Consider the following 22,029-nt stretch of genomic DNA (forward strand, 5'->3'; position numbering starts at 1 on the left):
AGCTAATAAAAAAACTAAAATGTGTGGATGACACATTTAACATTTAGAGCATCCGATAAAGCAAGGCCTAGGCCGAAATGTTTTACGTTTTTTTATTTTATTTCCACAAACCTTTTGATAGGCTGGCCGAGTTGTGTCTGTACATTTTCTCTGCCTTCTCCTTCTCCGCGGTCAGCTTTTCAAACTCGCCATGCTCCGCTACGTGATGCACAGCAAGTGCATCCTTGCACAGATTGCAGATGGCATGCGTGACACACTATTCTAAACTAGGCATAGGTCTTCTTTTATTTTATTTATCTCATAGCCTTCTTTTTATTTACAAAATGCCAACTTGCCGGTAGGCTACAACACAGGTAACATTTGCGTATCTGCGACTGCTGCACATGCTCAACTCTCCCGGGATATTGCAATATTGGGAACTAGAGTCCTACTATCATAAACACACAACACCACACACACCACCGACATATTTTAGTTTAACAAGCATGTGAGAGTGGCTTGTTTAGGTTAATGAGCATGCGACAATAAATTGGCTCACGTTGTTTGCGTCATTGAGTGGTTGTCGTTATCAGCGACTAGAAAGCATAATCGGATTTCCCCCGATCTCAATTTTTTCCGGATTATCGTCCGATTCCGATTGCTAGCCGATCGATCGGGGCATCCCTAGACGCCGGCATGTTTTTCTGACACTTGTGCGTTGCAAAACCAGGTCTGGCGTCAAACTCTGCGGTGTAGTATCAAAGTGTGAAGTTTAATTTAGTCGCAACAACTTTATTTAGTCTTGAAACTTGAACAAGGACAGTATTCAATCACTCAGGCTATGCCACAACGCCTGGTATCTGTGGTTTATTATATGATAATTTGGTAATTATATGATGAAGTTACTCTTCCAATTCATGAGACAACTGAAAATATAAGCAGACATTCTACACTGTGTTCAGAGATTCAAGAGATAATAAAACAGCTGCATTGACGCTGAACCTGTGTAGAACCTACTTTTTTTACACACAGAACATTAGGGTGTGTTCTCACTAGAACATTTGCTTCACTTGGAATCGGAGTTTAGGATAAAGTTCGCTTTGCTCTGTGTCGTTTGGAGTGGGGAGAACGCGCATTCGAAGTCGCTCCCGGAGCAAATACCCGTCGGATGCTCCGCTTGAAAAGGGTGGTTTCGCTCCGGTTAGAAACGACACATCCATCTCTTTGCTTCGCTTCACTTTTGGTGAGAACGCTGCTCGAGGCAGTCCATATAGGAAAACAACAGCGCATGCGTGTTGATCTGGATAAGAGCGGGACGAACGGGCACATTATTATTTTTTTGACCAATCAACTACCACGTCTGTTGCTTCGATTGCGTATGTTACTTCGTTTACATGAAGAACGCAAATCAGAGAAATAATTTATGTACCGTAACAATGTTGCAAACTCATCCACTTGCTCCGGGTCCTGATTCAGACTTTCATGTGAGAACATGACCTTATTGGGAATCGGACTGATAAACAGAATCGATAATGGCATCGGTATCGCTAACATCTTATCAATTCCCATCCCTGGTTATGATTGTCTGTCTCCTCCTGTCGTTGCCTCCAAGCAGCACTCAGCTCTGGTGTGTTTGTCTCTGTTGCAGGATGTGAAGCTGAATGAAGGTTTGATGTCATCATTCTCCACTGCTGCAGAGGTGAGCGCACGGACAAACAACAACAAGCAAAAAAAATAGGAGGGAGGGAGAAAAAGGGAGACAAAGTTGTCGAGGGACGGACATATTTGGAGAGGAGTGGTGAGAAGGAGAGGGAGCATGTAGTGCAGATTTATGACTAGGTGTGTGTGTGTGTGCGTGGGTGTGTGTGTGGTTGTGTGTGTGTGTGTGTGTGTGTGTCTGTGTGTCTGTGTGTCTGTGTGTGTGTGTGCGCGCGCGTCTGAGAGTCAGGGCTCTAGTATACACGTCCATGCCTGCAGTTTCGGGGCTGGCGTTGCATAACAGCTCCCATCCGTTCTGCAGTTTTCCGCTCAGGAATGATGAGCTCATACCGTGGGGTTGTGAGATTGTGAGAAAGAGAGCGTGTGTGTGTGCCCAACCTTGTGTGTGTGTATGCGTGTGTCTGTGTTGGAACAATGCACTCTGATGTTTTTTTCTGGGGCGGGAAAGGGAAAAAGCAGTGACCTTGGAGAGACTGCCTGCTGTGGTTTCCTCTGGTGTGAACCCTGAGGGGGTCAGACGCAGGGCAAGGCCAGGACAGGAAGGCAAGGGCAGGGTCCCCCACTCCCAGCACCACTGTACACAAGGAGGGAGGGAGGGAGGTATGCATGGTGTGTATATGAAGGAGGGAGGGAGGGAGGGAGGTATGCATGGCGTGTATATGAAGGGAGTGATAGCGGATACACTAGAGGAGGAGTAGTGAAGTAGAGAAAACCCAGGGAAGACGATTGAACAGCGTCTAGCGGAGGGGTTTTGGATGGCAACTGCTGTGTTGAGCAGTGTTCCTTCAGCGTAGCCAGGACGGCTGGCTGGCCGAGATGTACCGTACCTGGGACTGTAGTTAGCATTCATCTCACTCCTTCTCCTTGGTCCCGGTGCCAGTGCATGCCTGTGCCTGCGAGTGTCCTAGAAGCGTAGCCAGTGTGATGTGCTGCAGGAGGAGGGGGGGTAGGCGGCAGCAGCAGCAGCAGGCTTGAACGCAGGATGACCCATTTCCCCCGAGGCACTAAATCACTATATCATCATCAGTCTCTCCTCACACTGGAACAGATGAGACCCCCCACCCACCCCCCCTCCTCCTATCAAACAAGATGAAAGGAGACGACGACTAATACCTACAGGATACATTACCTCCATCTTAAATAAGGATTTGATCACTTTCTGTAGCTCCTAATTTGATTTGAAGCATTGGTAGAGGGGTGATGTTGAAAATCATGTCGTAGACGACGTCATGCCATCTTTAGCGTGGGGCGATATTGTAGAATGAGTAAATGTCTTGAACGACGCCCACCCTAAGGAGGATAAATCTCTCCACACTAATGTACACTAAAGCTCGACACTATATGTATATGTTACGGTACATGTGGGAAAACTAGGGTTAGGGTTAGGTGCTAGGGTGCTACGGTTAGGGTTAGGGGTAGGGTTAGGGTTAAGGTTAGGGTTAGACATGCCAGCATGTACCAAGTCACCCTAGCACCTAAACCTAACCCTAGTTTTCCCACATGTACCGTATTCCCACATGTACCGTAACAGAAACACTCATATGGACCTACAGTACATCCAGTGCAAAAATCATGTCGCTTGCATCGGAATATTTCTGATTTGTTATGAGACTACGGCGGGACAGATTAGACTACGGCGGGCCGCCACAGTCTAGGTAATTAACGGGAAACACTGATATAGATCTAATTGTCAGGCTATTTCCAACCCCTCTAATGAATGTGTACTAACTGTGTCTGTACTCTGTCCCTCAGGTGCTGATATGCGCTGAGGATGAGTGGAGTGGGGGAGAACTTGTTGGAGCCGCTGTGCTCTGATCGGAAGCGCAAACTGTCAACCTGTGACACACCGGGCCTAGGGTGAGTCAGTGTTTGGGTGTGAGTGTGGGGGGGAGCTTGGCAGCTCTGTGTAGGTGTCTGTCTGTCTGTCTGTCTGTCTGTCAAGTCTCTTTCCAGACAAGATGAAAGTGTCCTGTTTTTCAATGTCTATTTTGTGATATTTATGAGGTTTTGTGACATCAGCATCGTGTATTTGTCATGGTGACATATCCCCCCCCTCTCTCCTCTCTCCTCTCCCCTCTCTTCTATCTCCTCTCTCCTCTCTCCTCTCCCCTCTCTTCTATCTCCTCCCTCCTCTCTCTCTCTCCCTCCTCTCTCTCTCCCTCCTCCCTCCTCCCTCCTCTCTTCTCTCTCCTCTCTCTCCTCTCTCCTCTCTCCTCTCTCCTTTCTCCCTCCTCCCTCCTCTCTCCTCTCTTCTATCTCCTCCCTCCTCTCTCCCTGGTACCCCGCAGGTGTGACAAGCGCAGGAGGGAGCAGGAGAGTAAGTACATCGAGGAGCTGGCTGAGCTCATCTCCGCCAACCTCGGGAACATCGACAGCTTCAACGTGAAGCCAGACAAGTGTGCCATCCTCAAGGAGACCGTGCGGCAGATTAGGCAGATCAAAGAGCAAGGTAGGATATATCCCAGAACACTCTGTCGTTTGGTGTTGACACTTTCTCAACACATGGTTAGGGGGAGGGCTTGAATCAAACCAAGTCAACGGTGAGTCATCATCCGTGGCTGTGGTTCAGGAGGTAGAGTCGCCGTCTAATGATCGCACGGTCGGCAGATCGGCGGTTCGAGCCCCGGCTGGCCACATGTCGAAGTGTCCTTGGGCGAGACACTGAACCCCCAAATTTCTCCCAGTGAGCGGGCCGGCGCCTTGCATGGTAGCTTGGCCGCCATTGGTGTGTGAATGTGTGTGTGAACGGGTGAATGAGAGGCCGTTGTAAAGCGCTTTGGATAAAGGCGCTATATAAGTCAGTCCATTTACCATTTCTCAACACATGGTTAGGAGGAGGCTTGAATCAAACCCAAGTCGACGGTGAGTCATCATGAAGCTGTGTGTTCAGTTCACGGCCCCCCGTCTCCCTTCCTCCCTGCGTGTTTGTTAGTGTTTTTGGGGGGGGGAAATGAACACCAGTAATTGAGCAGCGGTGGTGGTGAAGGCTCAAGGCCGTGACAGCAGCAATGCTCAGGCTTGGGCTGGCCAGGCAGGCAGGCAGGCAGGCTGGGTAATCTGTCTGTTTGCACTGGCAGGCCCAGCCTGAGAGACAGACGACACTGAACAGGAGGGTGGGGAGTGTTGAGGGGGTCTCTCGAGGAGAGAGGATCCAGTCCAATCCCATAAATCGCTTCTTTCACTACTGTACTTCCCTACTTCGTGAGCTTAGAATGATAAGGTTCTATCTCCGTTTAGAATGATAAGGTTCTATCTCCGTTTAGAATGATAAGGTTCTATCTCCGTTTAGAATGATAAGGTTCTATCTCCGTTTAGAATGATAAGGTTCTATCTCCGTTTAGAATGATAAGGTTCTATCTCCGTTTAGAATGATAAGGTTCTATCTCCGTTTTGGGTCGTTCAGAGATATTGAGCGTCAACGTTTTTACATTCCATTATGTTTTGTGAGATGGAACCTTTGTGTTTTATGAATTACTAACTAAAAAAATGTCAACATTTAAAAAAGAACACCACACAGGCATTAATAAACACCTAATGGTTCAGATTATGTAAAAAACTAAATTTTGACAAAAATGGAGATAGAACCTTATAATTCTAACGTCACAACTTGTTAACTCACCCTTTTGCAGATCTGAAATGGCTATGGATAAGTCTAATAAATGTGTCGATGGTTCCATGTTGTCCACTGGTAGGAGGACACATCTGTGTTCTTTGGTTTTGCTGACACACGGTTCCACACTCCTTTCATATGGTCTGTGTGAAGACGGGTAGAGGGAAGAGGGAGTGGGTTATCGGATTGGAATCTGCCCAGAAGGCCACAGCTGGTCGCTGCTGCTCCCAGCAATTGTGCAGCCAGGTTGCCATAGTTACAAGAAGTCAATGATGACACGCCCCTGTGTCTGTCTCTATCTATCTCTCTCTCTCTCTCTCTATGCTACCTCTTCTTCTAACCACCTGTTACCCACCTCTCTCCTCCTGTCACCCTCCCTCAGTTTTCTTCCTCTGGCTTGTCTTTGCTCCTCTCTCTCCTCTTCTCTAAATCGTCTCAGATCGTCGTGTCAGTCAGGATACACTCGTTAGAAATTCCACACATTACACAATACGACCCATTTTCTTTCTCTAAATTCTCTAAATTCTTCTCTCGAAATCCTCTAAATTGTTCCAAATCTCCTCTCATTGATTCGTCACATAATGTCACTCCAACCACATCTTCATTTAAAAATGTGCAAACATTGCTTCCTGCTGCCGCCTGGTGGCAAATGGTAAAATGGTAAACGGACTGACTTATATAGCACCTTATTCCAAAGCGCTTTACAACGGCCTCTCATTCACCCATTCACACACACATTCACACACCAATGTGCGGCAAGCTACCACGCAAGGCCAAAAAGCCATGCATCGGGAGCAATTTGGGGTTCAGTGTCTTGCCCGAGGACACCTCGACATGTCGCCAGCCGGGGTTCGAACCACCGATCTGCCGACCGTGCGATCATTAGACACCGGCTCTACCTCCTGCGCCACAGCCGGCAATTAGTAGCATCGCTTTTCATTGACTAGCTGGCTATCGTCCGTTTTGCCGTCTGTCTTTCTGAGTGGAGATTCTGTCGCATTTACTCCTCTTCTTGTCATGATGATCTAACCACTGTATGATATCACTCAATGTATGTGACTGTAGGAGTGACGGCAATAACAGGACAAGGTAGTCGTTTTGCCGGTAGAAAAAATCATGTGCGCTTTATTCTCTCACTCTTCATACGTACTGACAACAACATTCACTCCTCTCCGTCCCACTTATATTACGTCATATCACCCGCTAAGCAGCATGGGTGATGTAATACAAGCAACAGTGCTTTATACAAGGCTGGAACGCCGTGAATTATGAATGCTCTACTCGCTAACGAGTCACTACATGACTAGCTTTAAACAGAAGTGTTTGAACCCGCTGTATGTACTGTATGTACTGTATAATGACTCTGGGTCGTCCTTTCTGCAGGGAAGAGCTCATGCAGTGATGAAGACGTCCAGAAGGCGGACGTGTCGTCCACTGGGCAGGGGGTCATCGACAAGGACCATCTGGGCCCACTGCTGCTACAGGTCAGCCTGGGGACGGGGCAGGACAGGGCAGAGGCCAAAAGGCAACATCATTTGATTTAGGTTACTTCCTCGTGTTAGGTCTTATAGGGGTAGTGGTGGTCTAGTGGATAGTGAGTTGGACTTGTGATCGGAAGGTTGTGAGTTCAAATCCTGCCTGAAACCACACCACTACTAGTGTGCCCTTAAGTAAGGCACTTAGTTACTCCAGGGGGAATGTCCCTGTAATTCGCTTTGTATTAAAAGTGTCTGCTAAATGGCAAAATTCAAATTAAATAAACATGCTAATATGCAAGATTTTATAGACCTCAATGTAGGGTGTTGCAGCTATAGTCACAAAGATTGATGTACATAATACATAGTACATGATGTAGTTAATATTTTGAACGTCAATGACTCTTTTTCTAACCCTCCGTCCCTCTCCTCGGTGGTCTCAGGCCCTGGACGGGTTCCTGTTCGTGGTGAACCGGGAGGGCAGCATCGTGTTTGTCTCTGACAACGTGACCCAGTACCTGCAGTACAAACAGGAGGAGCTCATCAACACCAGCGTGTACAACATCCTCCACGAGGACGACAGGGAGGTGCTGCACAAGAACCTGCCCAAGAGCAACGGTGAGACACACACACACACACACACACACACGCTGGTCTTAAAAAGCCTTAAAGTCTAAAATCCACCAAACCAAATTTCAAGGCCTAAAAAGGTCGAGAATTTCAGTTATTCGGTCTAAAAATTAGGTGCTAGGTCTTAAAAAGGAGATCCTGCAAGGAAATCAGTCCTTTTTTGTAGTAGTTTTTTTATTATTTATTATTTAATTAACTTTTTTTTATAGTTCATTTTGACATTATGAAAACAGTCAGTTACAGACAGTAGTGCTGAGCCGACAACCAGTTATGCCTACACACACAGTATGTTATTCACACTAAATGATGACTACAGTGGATTTGACAGTATCAATACCGTAAAACAGACAGTCTCCAGCTCATGGGTACAAGAAGCACCGCCTTCTCCATATTGAGCGGCTACCAATAACAGCAGATACTGAGCAAGACTTTGCTAACTGTTTGGCCCTTCTCTTAGATAGACCAGCCGTTTGAAGGCCTCTAACAACAAACTTATGAACATAGCCCAGGCTGCCAACACACACACACACACACACACACACACACACACACACACACACACACACTTAACCACACTTGTATTAAGTGGGATAAAATGCAACGCAGGTCACATGCTACCCCGTTGCACCGTGTCGTAAGTAACCCTCTGTACCTCCACCGAACTAAATTTCAAGGCCTAAAAAGGTCGCGAATGTCATTATTCGGTCTAAAAATTAGGTGCTAGGTCTTAAAAACGAGATCCTGCAACGAAATCAGTCCTTTTTTGTCTGTATGGCAGTGAAATCCCTAATTTCATCACCTCGAGGATGACAAAAAGCTACCATATGGTGTCGCGAATAGGTCAAAAATTCTATTCAAAGAGGTCCGTCTAAAGGGTCTAAAAAGGTCTTAAATTTCACGTGTGGAAACTTGTAGGAACCCTGTAACTACACACATATTAAGTGGGATAAAATGACAACACAGGTCACATGGTCACATGCACCCTGTTGCACCATCTTGTAAGTAACCCTCTGTATGTCTCGACCAGCTCCCAACGGCGGCTCCTGGGGCGGAGAGGCGCCGAGGCAGAAGAGCCACACCTTCAACTGCCGCATGCTGGTGAAGTACGGCCACGGCCACGGGCAGAACCACGGGCTGTCTGAGGAGGGGCCCGGTGGCCAGCGCTACGAGACCATGCAGTGCTTCGCCCTGACGCAGCCCCGCGCCATGATGGAGGAGGGAGAAGGTGAGAGACGGCCAGCTGTGACGTCTGTCTCTCTGTCTGTCTGTCTGTCTCTCTGTCGTCAAGCAGCTTCCGATTGAATGACTAGGGCCCTTGGTGTCTCTCTGTAAAGCTTACAGACTTACTTACTTTCCTCTTCTCATGGATCACAATAGGTTTGTTTAGAGGACTGAAAGACTGAAATGAGAATAACATATCGTGAGATTAGAATTATACGGTTCCATCTCCGTTTAGGGTAGTTCAGAGATATTGAGTTTGAGTTGAAAAGTTTTTACATTCCATTATGTTTTGTGAGATGGAACCGTTGTATTTTATGAATTACTAACTAAAAAAATGTCAACATTTTAAAAATAACACCACACAGGCATTAATAAACACCTAATGGATCAGATTATGTAAAAAAAACTACATTTTGACCAAAAATGGAGATAGAACCTTATAATTCTAACGTCACGAATAACATATTAATATTGAGCCAGGGAAGGAATGTTGGGACTGACTCTCCTCTGCTTGTGTGTTCAGACCTGCAGTCGTGTATGATCTGCGTCGCCCGGCGTGTCACGGCAGTGGAGAGGACGGAGAGGTTCAGCACCCGCCATGAGCTCTCAGGTGAGACACGAGAAACACTTGTCCTTACTCTCTAACGGAGCTTCTCCACTACCGTCCCGTACCGTACCAGAACCCGTTCTCCCGGTTTTCTTTTGCTTTCTCCACTGCTAACTGGGCCGTAGTACCCGTACTGATGTTAGCTACCCTTCCTGACTCGAAGCAATACGTTCTATCCGTGCTACGATGTGACGCTTCAGTGACGCGTCATACAGCTGTTGTTTACAATGGTCCGAGAGCCTTGAGACCGAAAGCTCGCAATAAACATAGTTTTTTGCACAGATTTGAGTGTGCAAATGTTGCTTTTTTGCGATCACATGCAAATGAGGACACTATTCCAACTGCATTACCGTGACTCCTGTGTTGTTGTTGTTGTGTTGCCAGGTAAGCTGATAGAGATCGAGCAGCAGAGTACCCTCCACACCACCATGCGTCCAGGCTGGGAGGACCTGGTGCGGCGCTGCATGCAGATGTTCCTCCACCGCAGCGAGGGCCAGCCCTGGTCCTACAAGTGCCACTACCAAGAGGGTAGGTCCTTGTCCTGTGCCACAGGCCCACAGCCCTCTTTACTGTAAAAAAAAGTTTTGCGAGATTTGACATCAAACGAGACACAGAGATGCTTTCTACATAGCATTTACATGTATTTACATGTGCATACCAGCACTTTGAGATTCCTTATGTAAAGTGCTTTTACAAATACAATGTATTATTATTATTATTATTATTATTATTATTATTATTATTATTACATGTAGGACTCCATTTTCAACAACTCTATAGAGAAAAGACTCTCTCACTCTCTCACTCTCTCTCTCTCTCTCTCTCTCTCTCTCTCTCTCTCTCCAGCCTTCCTGCACGGCCATGCCGAGACGCCGCTCTACCGCTTCTCTCTCTCCGACGGCACGCCGGTCACGGCCCAGACCAGGAGCGACATCTGTCGAAACCACAACTCCAACGAGCCGCCCACCTTCCTGTCCACACACCTGCTACAGAGGTGAGGGCTTATCACAGCTGTACCATCAGCATCAGCCTGCTTAGAGGAACGTCTGTCCATAACGAGTCATGTTTAGCGCAGTGGTTTTCAACCCTCTCCTCGGGGACCACCAGCCGTTCCACATATTTGATCTGTTCCACCACCAGCACACCTGATTCAACTAATCAAGTACAAACCATAATTGCTTTGCACTTGATTAGTTGAATCAGGTGTGCTGGTGGTGGTGGAACAGATCAAATATGTGGAACGGCTGGTGGTCTCCGAGGATAGGGTTGAAAACCACTGGTTTAGCGTGTAGTGTTTGTCGAAGATAACATCGAAAGCTTAGGTTTAGCTCCAGATTCAGTCAAAGGTTGATAGGTTGATTTGATTGGAGTATCCGACTAGACACTAGGAAGTCGTGAGCTTAGAATTATAAGGTTCTATCTCCGTTTAGGGCAGTTCAGAGATATTGAGCGTCAACGTTTTTACATTCCATTATGTTTTGTGAGATGGAACCTTTGTATTTTATGAATTACTAACTCAAAAATGTCAACATTTAAAAGAAATAACACCACACAGGCATTAATAAACACCTAATGGATCAAATTATGTAAAAAACTCAATGTTGACAAAAATGGAGATAGAACCTTATAATTCTATCGTCACAAAGTTCCACTGTTGATTTCTATGTTTCATCTCGTCCCTCTTCCAGAGAGCAGAATGACTACCGCACCAACCAGGCGGCGGGGATGAGGCCCCAGGGCATGGGGGGCAACAACCCCAACCCCCAGATGAACATGGGCCCCTCCGCGGGCATGAGCATGAACCGGGGCTACGGCATGGGCGAGCAGGGGGGCCACATGGGGCAGAGGAGCGCCGGCCCCTCTTACGGAGGAGGAGGCAACCGGATGAGCTCCATGAACCAGATGAATCAAATGAACTCGATGCACCAGATGAACTCCTCGATGCATCAGGGGAGTCAGATGAACCCGCAGCATCAGATGAACAACATGAGTCAGATGAATTCCATGAGTCAAATGAACCCCATGCACCAAATGAACTCTCAGATGAATTCCATGAACCAGATGAATTCCATGAGTCAGATGAGCCAGGTGAGCCACTCTGGTATGCAGCAGCAGCATCAGCATCAGCAGCAGGGGCACGGGGGGGGCTACCACGCAGGAGGGTACATGAACAGCCCCACCCAGGGCAGCCCCGGCATGAACGCCCCCCAGCCCAACATCATAGGCTCCCCTAGGGTGAGGCCGAGTCCCAAGATGGGCGCGAGCCCCTTCTCGCCTGGAGGTATGAGACCTTTTTTTATTTTTATTTCTGCCAGAATGTATTCTAGAATGTCATTGTGACGCTTTAGCTTTTAGCATCAACCTACATGATGATGATAATAAGAATAATAATAACTTTGATTTCTATAGCGCCTTTCAAAAACCCAAGGACGCTTTACAATTCTAAAGGGGAATGGTCAGACAGACAGAACAGAAAACAAACAAAGCAAAACAGAAACAGTGACTAGGGGCCAAAGGCCTTGGTGAACAGATGGGTTTTAAGGGCTGATGTGAAGGAGTCCAGGGTGGGGGCGTTGCGGATCACTGTGGTATTATGATAGAAACTGCTCGTAGGGTACTCACTTACGGTAGTTCTTTGTAGCTTATAGAGATTGAGTGCCATTGAGAGTTTCTCACGTGTGTTTGTGTGTCTCGCAGGTATCCACTCTCCCATGAGCTCCGGTCACACGGGCGGTCCCGGGGGCTCCGGAGGGGGCACCAGTTTCTCCAGCAGCTCCCTGAACGCCCTCCAGGCCATCAGCGAGGGGGTGGGCACCGCCCTCCCCTCCGCCCTCACATCCCCACCCCCCCACAAGCCCGAAAACTCCCCCAGCATCAACTCCACCCAGCAGAGCCAGGGGGGCCAGGGGGGTCCCTCGAAACCAGGTCACCCCCCAGTCCACACGGACTCTAAAAGCCCCGGCAGCTCACTGGGCAGTGGAGGGGAACAGCAGCAGCAGCAGCATCCACATCCACACACCCCGACCGCCGACGGCCCCCCGGACATGCCCGACAGCCAGGCCAGCAGAGAGGGTCCAACGGGGGGCGCAGAGCCGCCCAACCGACGACCCCCCGACAACAAGAGCCACAAGAAACTCCTGCAGCTCCTCACCTCCCCTACAGAGGAGCTGCCCCCCCCAAACAACAACCCCAACCCCCCACCCGGCTCCGGACCCGACGCCAAGGAGGGCATGGTCTGCGTCACCAGCCCTTCCTCCACAGGAGGCGTGTCCTCCTCCACCGCAGCCACGGTCGGCGGTCTGCAGGGCCAGGGGGCGGTGGTGTCCTCTTCCGGGGGGGCGGGAACCGCCGCGTCCGGGCACTTCGCCAACCAGTCCCTGCAGGAGAAGCACAAGATCCTCCACAAGCTGCTGCAGAACGGCAACACCCCCGACGAGGTGGCTCGCATCACGGCCGAGGCTACTGGGAAGTCCACCCTGAGTCAGGAGGGGGGCGGGGGGACGGAGGCCGGGTCAGGGGGACCCCGAGGGGGCGTGGAGGTGAAACAGGAGCAGCACAGTCCCAAGAAGGAGAAGACTCACGTGCTCCTCCACTACCTCCTCAACAAGGACGACTCCAAAGCGGGCGGGGGGGGGGACGTCAAGCCGAAGCTGGAGGAGCTGGAGGGAAGGGGGGGGAGGGAGGGGACGGGGAACTCGGGGGTCACGACCTCTGAACCCAACGCCATGGAGGGCAAGGTCAAGACGGAGCCTCCCGATGAGGTAGGGATTTATTTTATTTTTATTTTATTTTTATCAGGTTGTCAGAGAATTGCAGTCTCTACTGTATATACCGCCTCCTACCCCCCGTTCTTTGCAAACCAGGGTATCCGCGGTGTCTTGAAAAGTATTAAAAGTTGATAAATACATTTTGGGAAAATCAAGACCCTTAATAAGTATTAAAAAGTCTTATCACGATTTTATGAGGTCTTGATTTTTGTAGGTATTTTTCTGAATTAGACTCTGTCCAAAGAGTTTGAGTCCTAAAAACGTTTTAAAAAACAAAGATGAACCTTAATTATGTTGAAATTATGTTGTATGATAGTGGTCTAGTCTATTGCGAACTCAAACTGTTAAGTTAAAGGTGTCACTGATGTAAACGGTTACAGCTCCAAGTGGCGGTGAGGTCTGGAAAAATATTGACAAGGTCTTTAAAAAGTCTTAGAAAGGTATTGAAATTAACCTCAAGATTCCTGTATATACCCTGTACCCCCCCCCCAGTTCTTTACTAACACATTTCTCTCAACAGTTGGAGACCCTGGAGACCATTCTTGGAAGTCACCGGAACTCCACCTCCGGGTTTTATCCAGAGCCAGATTCCAGAGCGGGAAATCAAGTGGGGAACAAGCAGGGGAATGGACCGGACAGTTTGCATGGTAAACTTTGGATCTCTTAACTGTCACATGCCTCACTGGAAATAAGCTGCTATAGCAGAGCGCATGGGGAATTAGGGACTGATGTTGTCCAATGTTGTCCATGCCCAGGGTGTTTGATGGCATGTGTTTACACGCAACAGCATGTAACACACAGAATGATGCACATCCTTTTTTTTAAAAATCTTCCATGTCACTGTAGCTGAGGTAGGGGGGACCGCATTCACTGTGACACACACTCACTGTAGCTGAGGTAGGGGAGACCGCATTCACTGTGACACACACTCACTGTAGCTGAGGTAGGGGGGACCGCATTCACTGTGACACACACTCACTGTAGCTGAGGTAGGGGGGACCGCTTTCACTGTGACACACACTCGCTGTAGCTGAGATAGGGGAACGCATTCACCGTGACACACACTCACTGTAGCTGAGATAGGGGACCGCATTCACTGTGACACACACTCACTGTAGCTGAGATAGGGGAACGCATTCACTGTGACACACACTCACTGTAGCTGAGGTAGAAGGAACGCATTCACTGTGACACACTCACCACAGCCCTCACTGTAGCTGAGGTAGGGGGGACCGCATTAACTGTGACACACACTCGCTGTAGCTGAGATAGGGGACCGCATTCACCGTGACACACTCACCACAGCCCTCACTGTAGCTGAGGTAGGGGGGACCGCATTCACTGTGACACACACTCGCTGTAGCTGAGATAGGGGACCGCATTCACTGTGACACACACTCACTGTAGCTGAGGTAGGGGGACCGCGTTCACCGTGACACACACTCACTGTAGCTGAGGTAGAAGGAACGCATTCACTGTGACACACACTCACTGTAGCTGAGGTAGGGGGGACCGCATTAACAGTGACACACACTCACCACAGCCCTCACCGTGGCTGAGGTAGGCGGACCGCATTCACTGTGACACACACTCACTGTAGCTGAGGTAGGGGGGACCGTTTTCACTGTGACACACACTCACTGTAGCTGAGGTAGGGGGGACCGCATTCACCGTGACACACACTCACTGTAGCCAAGTTCACTGTTACACACACTCGCACTTACTGTAGCTGAGGTAGGGGGACCGCATTCACCGTGACACACACTCACTGCATGAGTGTTGTGATTTGTCTGTGTAGTAACTAGTAAGTGACCTCTCTTCTTCTCTTGTGTGTTCCAGACAGAGAGAGAGGACCCATGGCTCCGGCCCAGCGCGGGCCCTACCAGAGAGCTCTGTCTGTGGACTCCAAGCCCGTCGGTGGAGGTGGAGGAGGGCTGGCGGGCAGGAGGAACGTCCCCTGTCCCACGCTCATCAAACAGGAGAACGTGGAGGCTCCCATCAGGCTGGGGGGCCCCGGCATGACCAACGGTTACCCAGGCATGGGGTGTCCACCACGGGGCGGCGCCACAAGTAATTAGCTTACACTTACTTTGATTTTGGGCTCATCATGGTTAACAGGGTTCCCGCGCTGGTCTTAAAAAGCCTTAAAGTCTGAAATCCAGCGTTGCAATTTCTAAGGCCTAAAAAGGTCTCAAATTTCAGTTATTCGGTCTAAAAATGAGGTGCTAGGTCTTAAAAATAAAATTAGATCCTGCAAGGAAATCAGTCCGACCACTATATCTATTTACGAGGAAATTAATCAAGCTGGAACCAAAAAATGCCAATTCGCTTCCTTTTTGGTGTCGCCAATAGGTCTAAAATGATATTCAAAGAGGTCAAAAAAAGGTCTAAAAAGGTCTTAAACTTTACTTGTTGAAACTTGTAGGAACCCTGTATAATGATAATACTGAGTCTGGCTCCGTAGTCATAACCAGACTGTTCTCACTCTGTGTTCCTCAGGGGGTCTCAACAGAGGGATGGGGCTACCACAGCGCCCCCCCATGGCCGGGGCAGGGGACTGGGGGATGCCCAGGTCCAGTGGCAGTCCTGTCGGGGCACCGGGGCACCCTTCCATGAGTCGCCCTGGCATGATGAGTGGCGGCCCCATGGTCAACAGGTCCAACAGTCTGCCTGGCAACACCAGATCTATGCTGCAGCAGCAGCTGCAACTGGAAATGGGTACGTAGGGTGTTTGTGTGTGTGTGTGTGTGTGTGTGTGTGTGTGTGTGTGTGTGTGTGTGTGTGTTTGTCATTGTCTGTGTGCATGTGTCAGGTTACAGGTTGGTGAGGCTGTGTGTGTGTGTATGACCACGTGTTCACGTATGTGTGTTTATGTTGCAGTCGTGTATAAGTATTCATAATTCATATTATTATTATAATTCCATGTTATAGGAGAGGTGATGGTAAGTGGAGATGTCTTTGCTCTCTCAAACAAATGGCTGAGAGAGCTATGTATATCAAAAGGGATCCTCTTCATTAATTATTTAGATTTATTCTGGGAGACACCAGGATTTTTCAAGTGTGATGGGCTTACATCCCAATTACAAAGGTGTTAGATTATTATCAGGAAACATCGACAATGGTATGCCTCTAAGACTAGGCTTGTCTCCCTGAGAACCAACATGTGACTCTGGACACTCAACGTTGCACTTTGTAATATTAGATCACTATCATCAAAAACATTTATAATTAATTATCTGATTGTCGATAATATGCTTGATTTTATGTGTCTAACAGAAATATGTCTTGGTTCTAATGGAGTTGTCTCTCTTATAAAAGCTTCTCCCCCAAAAATATTTATTTTCCCAAGTTACTAGAAGAAAAAAAAAAAACGATGTGGATTAGCAAGCGGAGAGAGAGATTTTATTGTATCTATTATCTTCCCTATATTTTACTCAGCATATTACAGAGCCTACTCATAACAAAGGCCACACACTAGATCTAGTTATTTCAAAAGGATTGAATCTTTCTCTGTCCTCTGTTCTAGACATTGCTGTATCAGATCATTACTCTATTTTCTTTAAGGTAACGCTAAATATGAAACAGAAGAATGTGGACCGCATTGTCAAAAAGCGATGTTTAAATTCATATTATATCAATGTCTCTCTAGGTTCCAGTGAGGTGAACATGGGTATGAGTCCCTTCAGTGGCCAGGGCCCTCCGCCCCAGTCTCCCTCCTGGCCTGACAGCGCCATGGGAATGGAGGGACCACAGAACACCGCAAAAAGGTGAACAGCCCCCCCCCCCTTCCCCTTTACACACACTCACGCAGGGTATGGACTGGACTGCACTTATATAGCGCCTTTTTTGCTGCTCCAAAGCGCTTTACAACGGCCTCTCGTTCACCCATTCACACACACAGGGTACACAGAATATTGACGTGTAACCCTTTCCTGTCGCCGTCTCTAAGGCGTCAGTTTGGAAACCCCCTGGACGAGCTGCTGTTGCCCCCCTCCACCAGCGAGGGCCATAATGACGAGCAGGCGCTGCTGCACCAGCTGGACTCTCTGCTCAACAACGCTGACGTCATCGCCCTGGAGGAGATCGACCGCGCCCTGGGCATCCCGGACCTCGTAGGCCAGGTACTGTATGAGGACCTCAACGTCTCCAGGGGTTACCTGCAATTCTATGCAGCTTAAACGTACTCTTTAGGGGGCACTTAGGTGGTGTAACGGGTTAAGCGTCGACCATGTAACCGCAGGGTTCCCGGTTCGATTCCGACCTCGGACATATCCTGCATGTCATCCCATCTCTCTCTCTCTCACCCGTCCTTCCTGTCTCAATCTCTACTGTCTCTGTCACAATAAAAGGAAAAATATGAGTGGGACTGAGAAAAAAAAACAAAAAAAGACATACTCTTTAGATGGTTAAACACTATGAGAGGAACTGTGTCTAATGGTGTTCACAATATCCAACACCTTTCTCACCTTCTCTCTCTCTCTCTCTCTCTCTCTCTCTCTCTCTCTCTCTCTCTCTCTCTCTCTCTCTCTCTCTCTCTCTCTCTCTCTCTCTCTCTCTCTCTCTCTCTCTCTCTCTCTCTCTCTCTCTCTCTCTCTCTCTCTCTGTCCCTCTTTCTCTCTCTCTCTCTCCCCCCCCCCTCCACAGACTCCTGCCTCTCCACAGGCACGTCAACCCCAGCAGGGGGGGCCGGTCCAGGGCCAGGGGGGGCAGCAGCGGCCCCCATCAGAACCCTTCCCCGGGCCCGACACCTCCATGGGGATGGACAAGAAGCCCATGTACGGTCACGGGTACCCCGGCCCTCCCTCCATGGGCATGCAGGCAGCCTACGGGCAGGGCAGCCCCATGCAGGGCCAGTCCCCCGCCGGCTTCAACCCCATGATGAACCAGATGGGGGGCCAGCCGGGGGCCTACCCTGGGGGCATGGGTCACCCCCGCGCCAACATGATGAGACCCCGGATGATGAGCGCCACCAAGCCCATGAGGCTCCAGCTGCAGCAGAGGCTACAGGGGCAGCAGGTAGACACACACACACACACACATACACACACAGACAGACAGACACACACACACACACACACACACACACACAGTGTGCTGCAGCAGATAGCACAACAAACACAAAGAACTGCCTCAGATACCATAAGATCCAGAAAGAACACTGAGACATCCACTACCCCCTTTACTGTGTCCCCTATGACTTCTACTGACCCCCTTGTACTGTCTCTCTGTTCTCCAGTGTCTATATATAAACAAATAAAAAAGAAACGTTTTCCTTCTATCACTGAGACTGCCAATGGCCCCTGGCCTGAGCTAGATACTTCCTGATACGCCTGGTGGATTGATGATTCACTTGCTTAGTCAAATGTATTGATTGTAAGTCGCTTTGGAATAAGGCGTCTGCTAAATGCCAAAAATGTAAATGTAAATGTGAACACACTCCCACACTCTATGCTTGAAAAGGTTTCTCGAGGCACATAAAAAAACAAACCTATTTTTGTCTTTCTCTGAAGTTCATGAACCAGACCCGTCAGGGTATGGGGATTAAGATGGAGAACGTTCCTGCCGGTAACCCAGCTATGCAGCCTGGAATGCAGCCTGGAATGCAGCCTGCAATGCAGCCTGGAATGCAGCCTGCAATGAGTAGCCAGGTAGGTAGTCACCCCCCCTCTCCCATCACACTCACACTCCCAAAGCAGCAGTCCATGGGGCGGAGTAAATGGACTGCACTTATATAGCGCCTTTATCCAAAGCGCTTTACAACGGCCTCTCATTCACCCATTCACACACACGTTCACACACCAATGGCGGCAAGCTACCATGCAAGGTGCCGGCCCGCTCACTAGGAGCAATTTGGGGGTTCAGTGTCTTGCCCAAGGACACTTCGACATGTGGCCAGCCGGGGGCCCGAACCGCCGATCTGCTGACCTTGCGATCATTAGACGGCGGCTCTACCTCCTGCGCCACAGCCATCCCCACTACCTCACATACCTCACAGATCGTAAGCTCAGAATGATAAGTTCTCCGTTTAGGACAGTTCTGAGATATTGAGCGTCAAAGTTTTTACATTCCATTATGTTTTGTGAGGTGGAACCGTTGTATTTTATGAATTACTAACAAAAAAAACAAACATTTTAAAAATAACACCACACAGGCATTAATAAACACCTAATGGATCAGATTATGTAAAAAAACTCAATTTTGACCAAATATGGAGATAGAACCATATAATTCTAACATCACGAGATGAACCCAGATCAGTACTGGTTCAGTAATGAGTGTCTTCCCCCTCCCTGCTCCAGCCTGGGTTTCTGAACGCTCAGATGATGGCCCAGCGCAGCAGAGAGATGATGACCCTGCAGATGAGGAGGCAGAGGATGATGATGATAATGCAGCAGCAACAACAACAACAACAACAACAACAGCAGCAGGCGGCAGCAGCAGGGGGGTTCAGCCCCCCACCTAACGTCACCGCCCCCACAGGCATGGACAGCCCGATAGCAGGACCCCCCTTGAACCAGCCGGGACAGCAGACGTTCAACTACGGGGCAAACTATGGTGAGCTGTCCCATCTATCTGTTACGGTGCATGTGGGAAGACTAGGGTTAGGGTTAGGTGTTACGTCGACTTGGTACATGCTGGCATGTCTAACCCTACCCCTACCCCTACCCCTAACCCTACCCCTAACCCTAGCACCTAACACCTTAGCCCCTAACCCTAGCACCCTAGCACCTAACCCTAACCCTAGTTTTCCCACATGTACCGTATTCCCACATGTACCATAACATATCCACTCCCACCATTCTAGCTGGGGGTACAAATTGAGAAGGGACGGATCTGTACCAAACATGTAGTCCATTTACTTTTCTCAGTGCAATTAACTATCCAGAAATAACTCACTTTGAGTGAACTCCCAACACTAAATGTACCGAATTGATTCATGACTCTTTGGCTGTGCTTACAGGAATGAGCCAGCAGGGGGACCCCTCGTTCGTAGGCGCGGGCAGCAGCCCGCCCAACACCATGATGCCAGGGCGCATGGCAGGGCCTCCGAATCCCATGATGCAACAGCAGCACCCACAGGGCAGCACCATGTACCAGTCAGCAGACATGAAGGGATGGCCCCAGAGCGGCATGCCAAGGAACAGGTAGGTTTGCTACACCTCAGTGGAAACCCTGCTGTGTACACCAATGCAATGACCACTCGTGACGTTAGAATTATACGGTAGAATTATCTCCATTTTTGTCCAAATTTAGTTTTTTACATAATCTGATCCATTAGGTGTCTATTAATGCCTGTGTGGTGTTGTTTTTAAAATGTTGACATTTTTTAATTAGTTATTCATAAAATACAAAGGTTCCATCTCACAAAACATAATGGAATGTAAACACTTTGACGCTCAATATCTCTGAACTGCCCGGAAATTGAGATAGAACCTTATATTTCTAAGCTCACGCACTGATGAAAAACACCATTTTAATACCTTTTCCCACATCGACCAATATAATAGCTTTATGGCATTTGTGCCTACCTGTTCCCACTGTTTTCAGTGATTTTCATGTTCCATTTACTTCTTCAGGGTTCCCGCGCTGGTCTTAATAAGCCTTAAAGTCTCAAATCCAGCAAACAAAGTTCTAAGGCCTAAAAAGGGTGCAAATGTCAGTTATTCGGTCTAAAAATGAGGTGATGGGTCTTAAAAATGAGATCCTGCAAGGAAATCAGTCCGACCACATCTATTTACGTGGAAATTAATCAAGCTGGAACCAAAGAAATGCCAATTCGCTTCCTTTTTTGTCTGTATGGCAGTGAAATCCCTAATTTCATCACCTCGAGGATGACAAAAAGCTATCGAATGGTGTCGCGAATAGGTCTAAAATGCTATTCAAAGAGGTATAAAAAAAGGTCTAAAAAGGTCTTAAATTTGACTTGTTGAAACTTGTAGGAACCCTGTTCTTATCACTTCACATGTATCTGTCGTACCCACACACCTCTCTCTCCCCCTCTCCCCCTCTCTCCCTCTCTCTCTCTCTCTCTCTCTCTCTCTCTCTCTCTCTCTCTCTCTCTCCCCCTCGTGTCACAGCTCGTACCCCCAGCAGCAGTTCTCCCAGCAGGGGGGGAACCAGGGCCAGTTTGGGCCCATGATGATGGGCGGTCCTGGAGCCGGCAGTGGTACCGGAGCAGGACAGATGGGTCAGATGCACGGACAGATGCCAGGGGGGCAAATGGCAGGACAGATGCAAGGGCAGCAGATGGGCATGAACTCCATGGGGATGGGCCGGATGCCAATGGGACCTGATCAGGTGAGCATGGGGGTGTATGAATTGTATTATGTTATGTATGTTCATAGAAAAGACAGACTAAAGCTAAATGTATTTACTATGTAAATGGCTATTCTATATAAATGCACTGAATTTTACCTTTTTTTGAATAGCCGTTTGTCTTCATCAGCAAATTCTTCTTTTTTTATCTGGTAGTGGCTGTGGATTTTGTGTAACATTTCGTGAGCTTAGAATGATACGGTTCTATCTCCGTTTAGGGCAGTTCAGAGATATTGAGCGTCAAAGTTTTTACATTCCATTATGTTCTGTGAGATGGAACCTTTGTATTTTATGAACTACTAACTCAAAAATGCAACATTTGAAAAATATCACCACACAGGCATTAATAAACACCTAATGGATCAGATGATGTAAAAAAAACTCAATTTTAACAAAAATGGAGCTAGAACCTTATAATTCTAACGTCACGATTTCTCTCTCCATTGTTTTTGCCATTAGCAGAAGTATTGCTGAGGATGTGTAGCAGCAGTGCTAGCCCCTCACTGTGAGGGGGGCTACAGGGACTCCAGTCCCCCAGCGGTGTGACTGACGCCTGGGTAGAGAGCAGACGGGCTGGCCAGAGAGAAGCACACAGACCACAGACGGAGCGCCAGGGACCGCTCCCCTCACCCCAGACCCAGGGACCGCTCCCCTCACCCCAGGGACCGCTCCACCCACCCCAGGGACCGCTCCCCCCACCCCACC

The 22,029-nt window shown here is 48.5% G+C and overlaps 1 protein-coding gene across 3 annotated transcripts in view; it reads left to right on the forward strand.

Moving 5' to 3' along the window:
- Window positions 1-21,992, forward strand: part of ncoa3 (nuclear receptor coactivator 3) — a 40,454-nt gene extending 18,462 nt beyond the window's left edge. For 2 of the 3 annotated variants that reach the window (XM_080545917.1, XM_080545918.1), the window contains 22 exons: window positions 1,628-1,678; window positions 3,451-3,555; window positions 3,987-4,147; window positions 6,692-6,792; window positions 7,227-7,401; window positions 8,441-8,638; window positions 9,158-9,244; window positions 9,626-9,769; window positions 10,088-10,235; window positions 10,930-11,522; window positions 11,939-13,002; window positions 13,529-13,655; window positions 14,848-15,078; window positions 15,508-15,726; window positions 16,658-16,775; window positions 16,958-17,129; window positions 17,653-18,024; window positions 18,519-18,656; window positions 19,308-19,563; window positions 19,970-20,153; window positions 21,087-21,306; window positions 21,784-21,992. In XM_080545917.1, the coding sequence (XP_080402043.1) occupies window positions 3,470-3,555; window positions 3,987-4,147; window positions 6,692-6,792; window positions 7,227-7,401; window positions 8,441-8,638; window positions 9,158-9,244; window positions 9,626-9,769; window positions 10,088-10,235; window positions 10,930-11,522; window positions 11,939-13,002; window positions 13,529-13,655; window positions 14,848-15,078; window positions 15,508-15,726; window positions 16,658-16,775; window positions 16,958-17,129; window positions 17,653-18,024; window positions 18,519-18,656; window positions 19,308-19,563; window positions 19,970-20,153; window positions 21,087-21,306; window positions 21,784-21,798 (4,809 nt within the window). In that variant the 5' untranslated portion in view covers window positions 1,628-1,678; window positions 3,451-3,469 and the 3' untranslated portion in view covers window positions 21,799-21,992. The remainder of the gene's footprint in view (window positions 1-1,627; window positions 1,679-3,450; window positions 3,556-3,986; window positions 4,148-6,691; window positions 6,793-7,226; window positions 7,402-8,440; window positions 8,639-9,157; window positions 9,245-9,625; window positions 9,770-10,087; window positions 10,236-10,929; window positions 11,523-11,938; window positions 13,003-13,528; window positions 13,656-14,847; window positions 15,079-15,507; window positions 15,727-16,657; window positions 16,776-16,957; window positions 17,130-17,652; window positions 18,025-18,518; window positions 18,657-19,307; window positions 19,564-19,969; window positions 20,154-21,086; window positions 21,307-21,783) is intronic. The other variant, XM_080545919.1, reaches the window with a different exon arrangement.
- Window positions 21,993-22,029: the final 37 nt, after the last annotated feature.

The sequence above is a fragment of the Nansenia antarctica genome (genome assembly GCF_963989245.1).
Source record: "Nansenia antarctica genome assembly, chromosome: 15".
NCBI lineage: Eukaryota > Metazoa > Chordata > Actinopteri > Argentiniformes > Microstomatidae > Nansenia > Nansenia antarctica.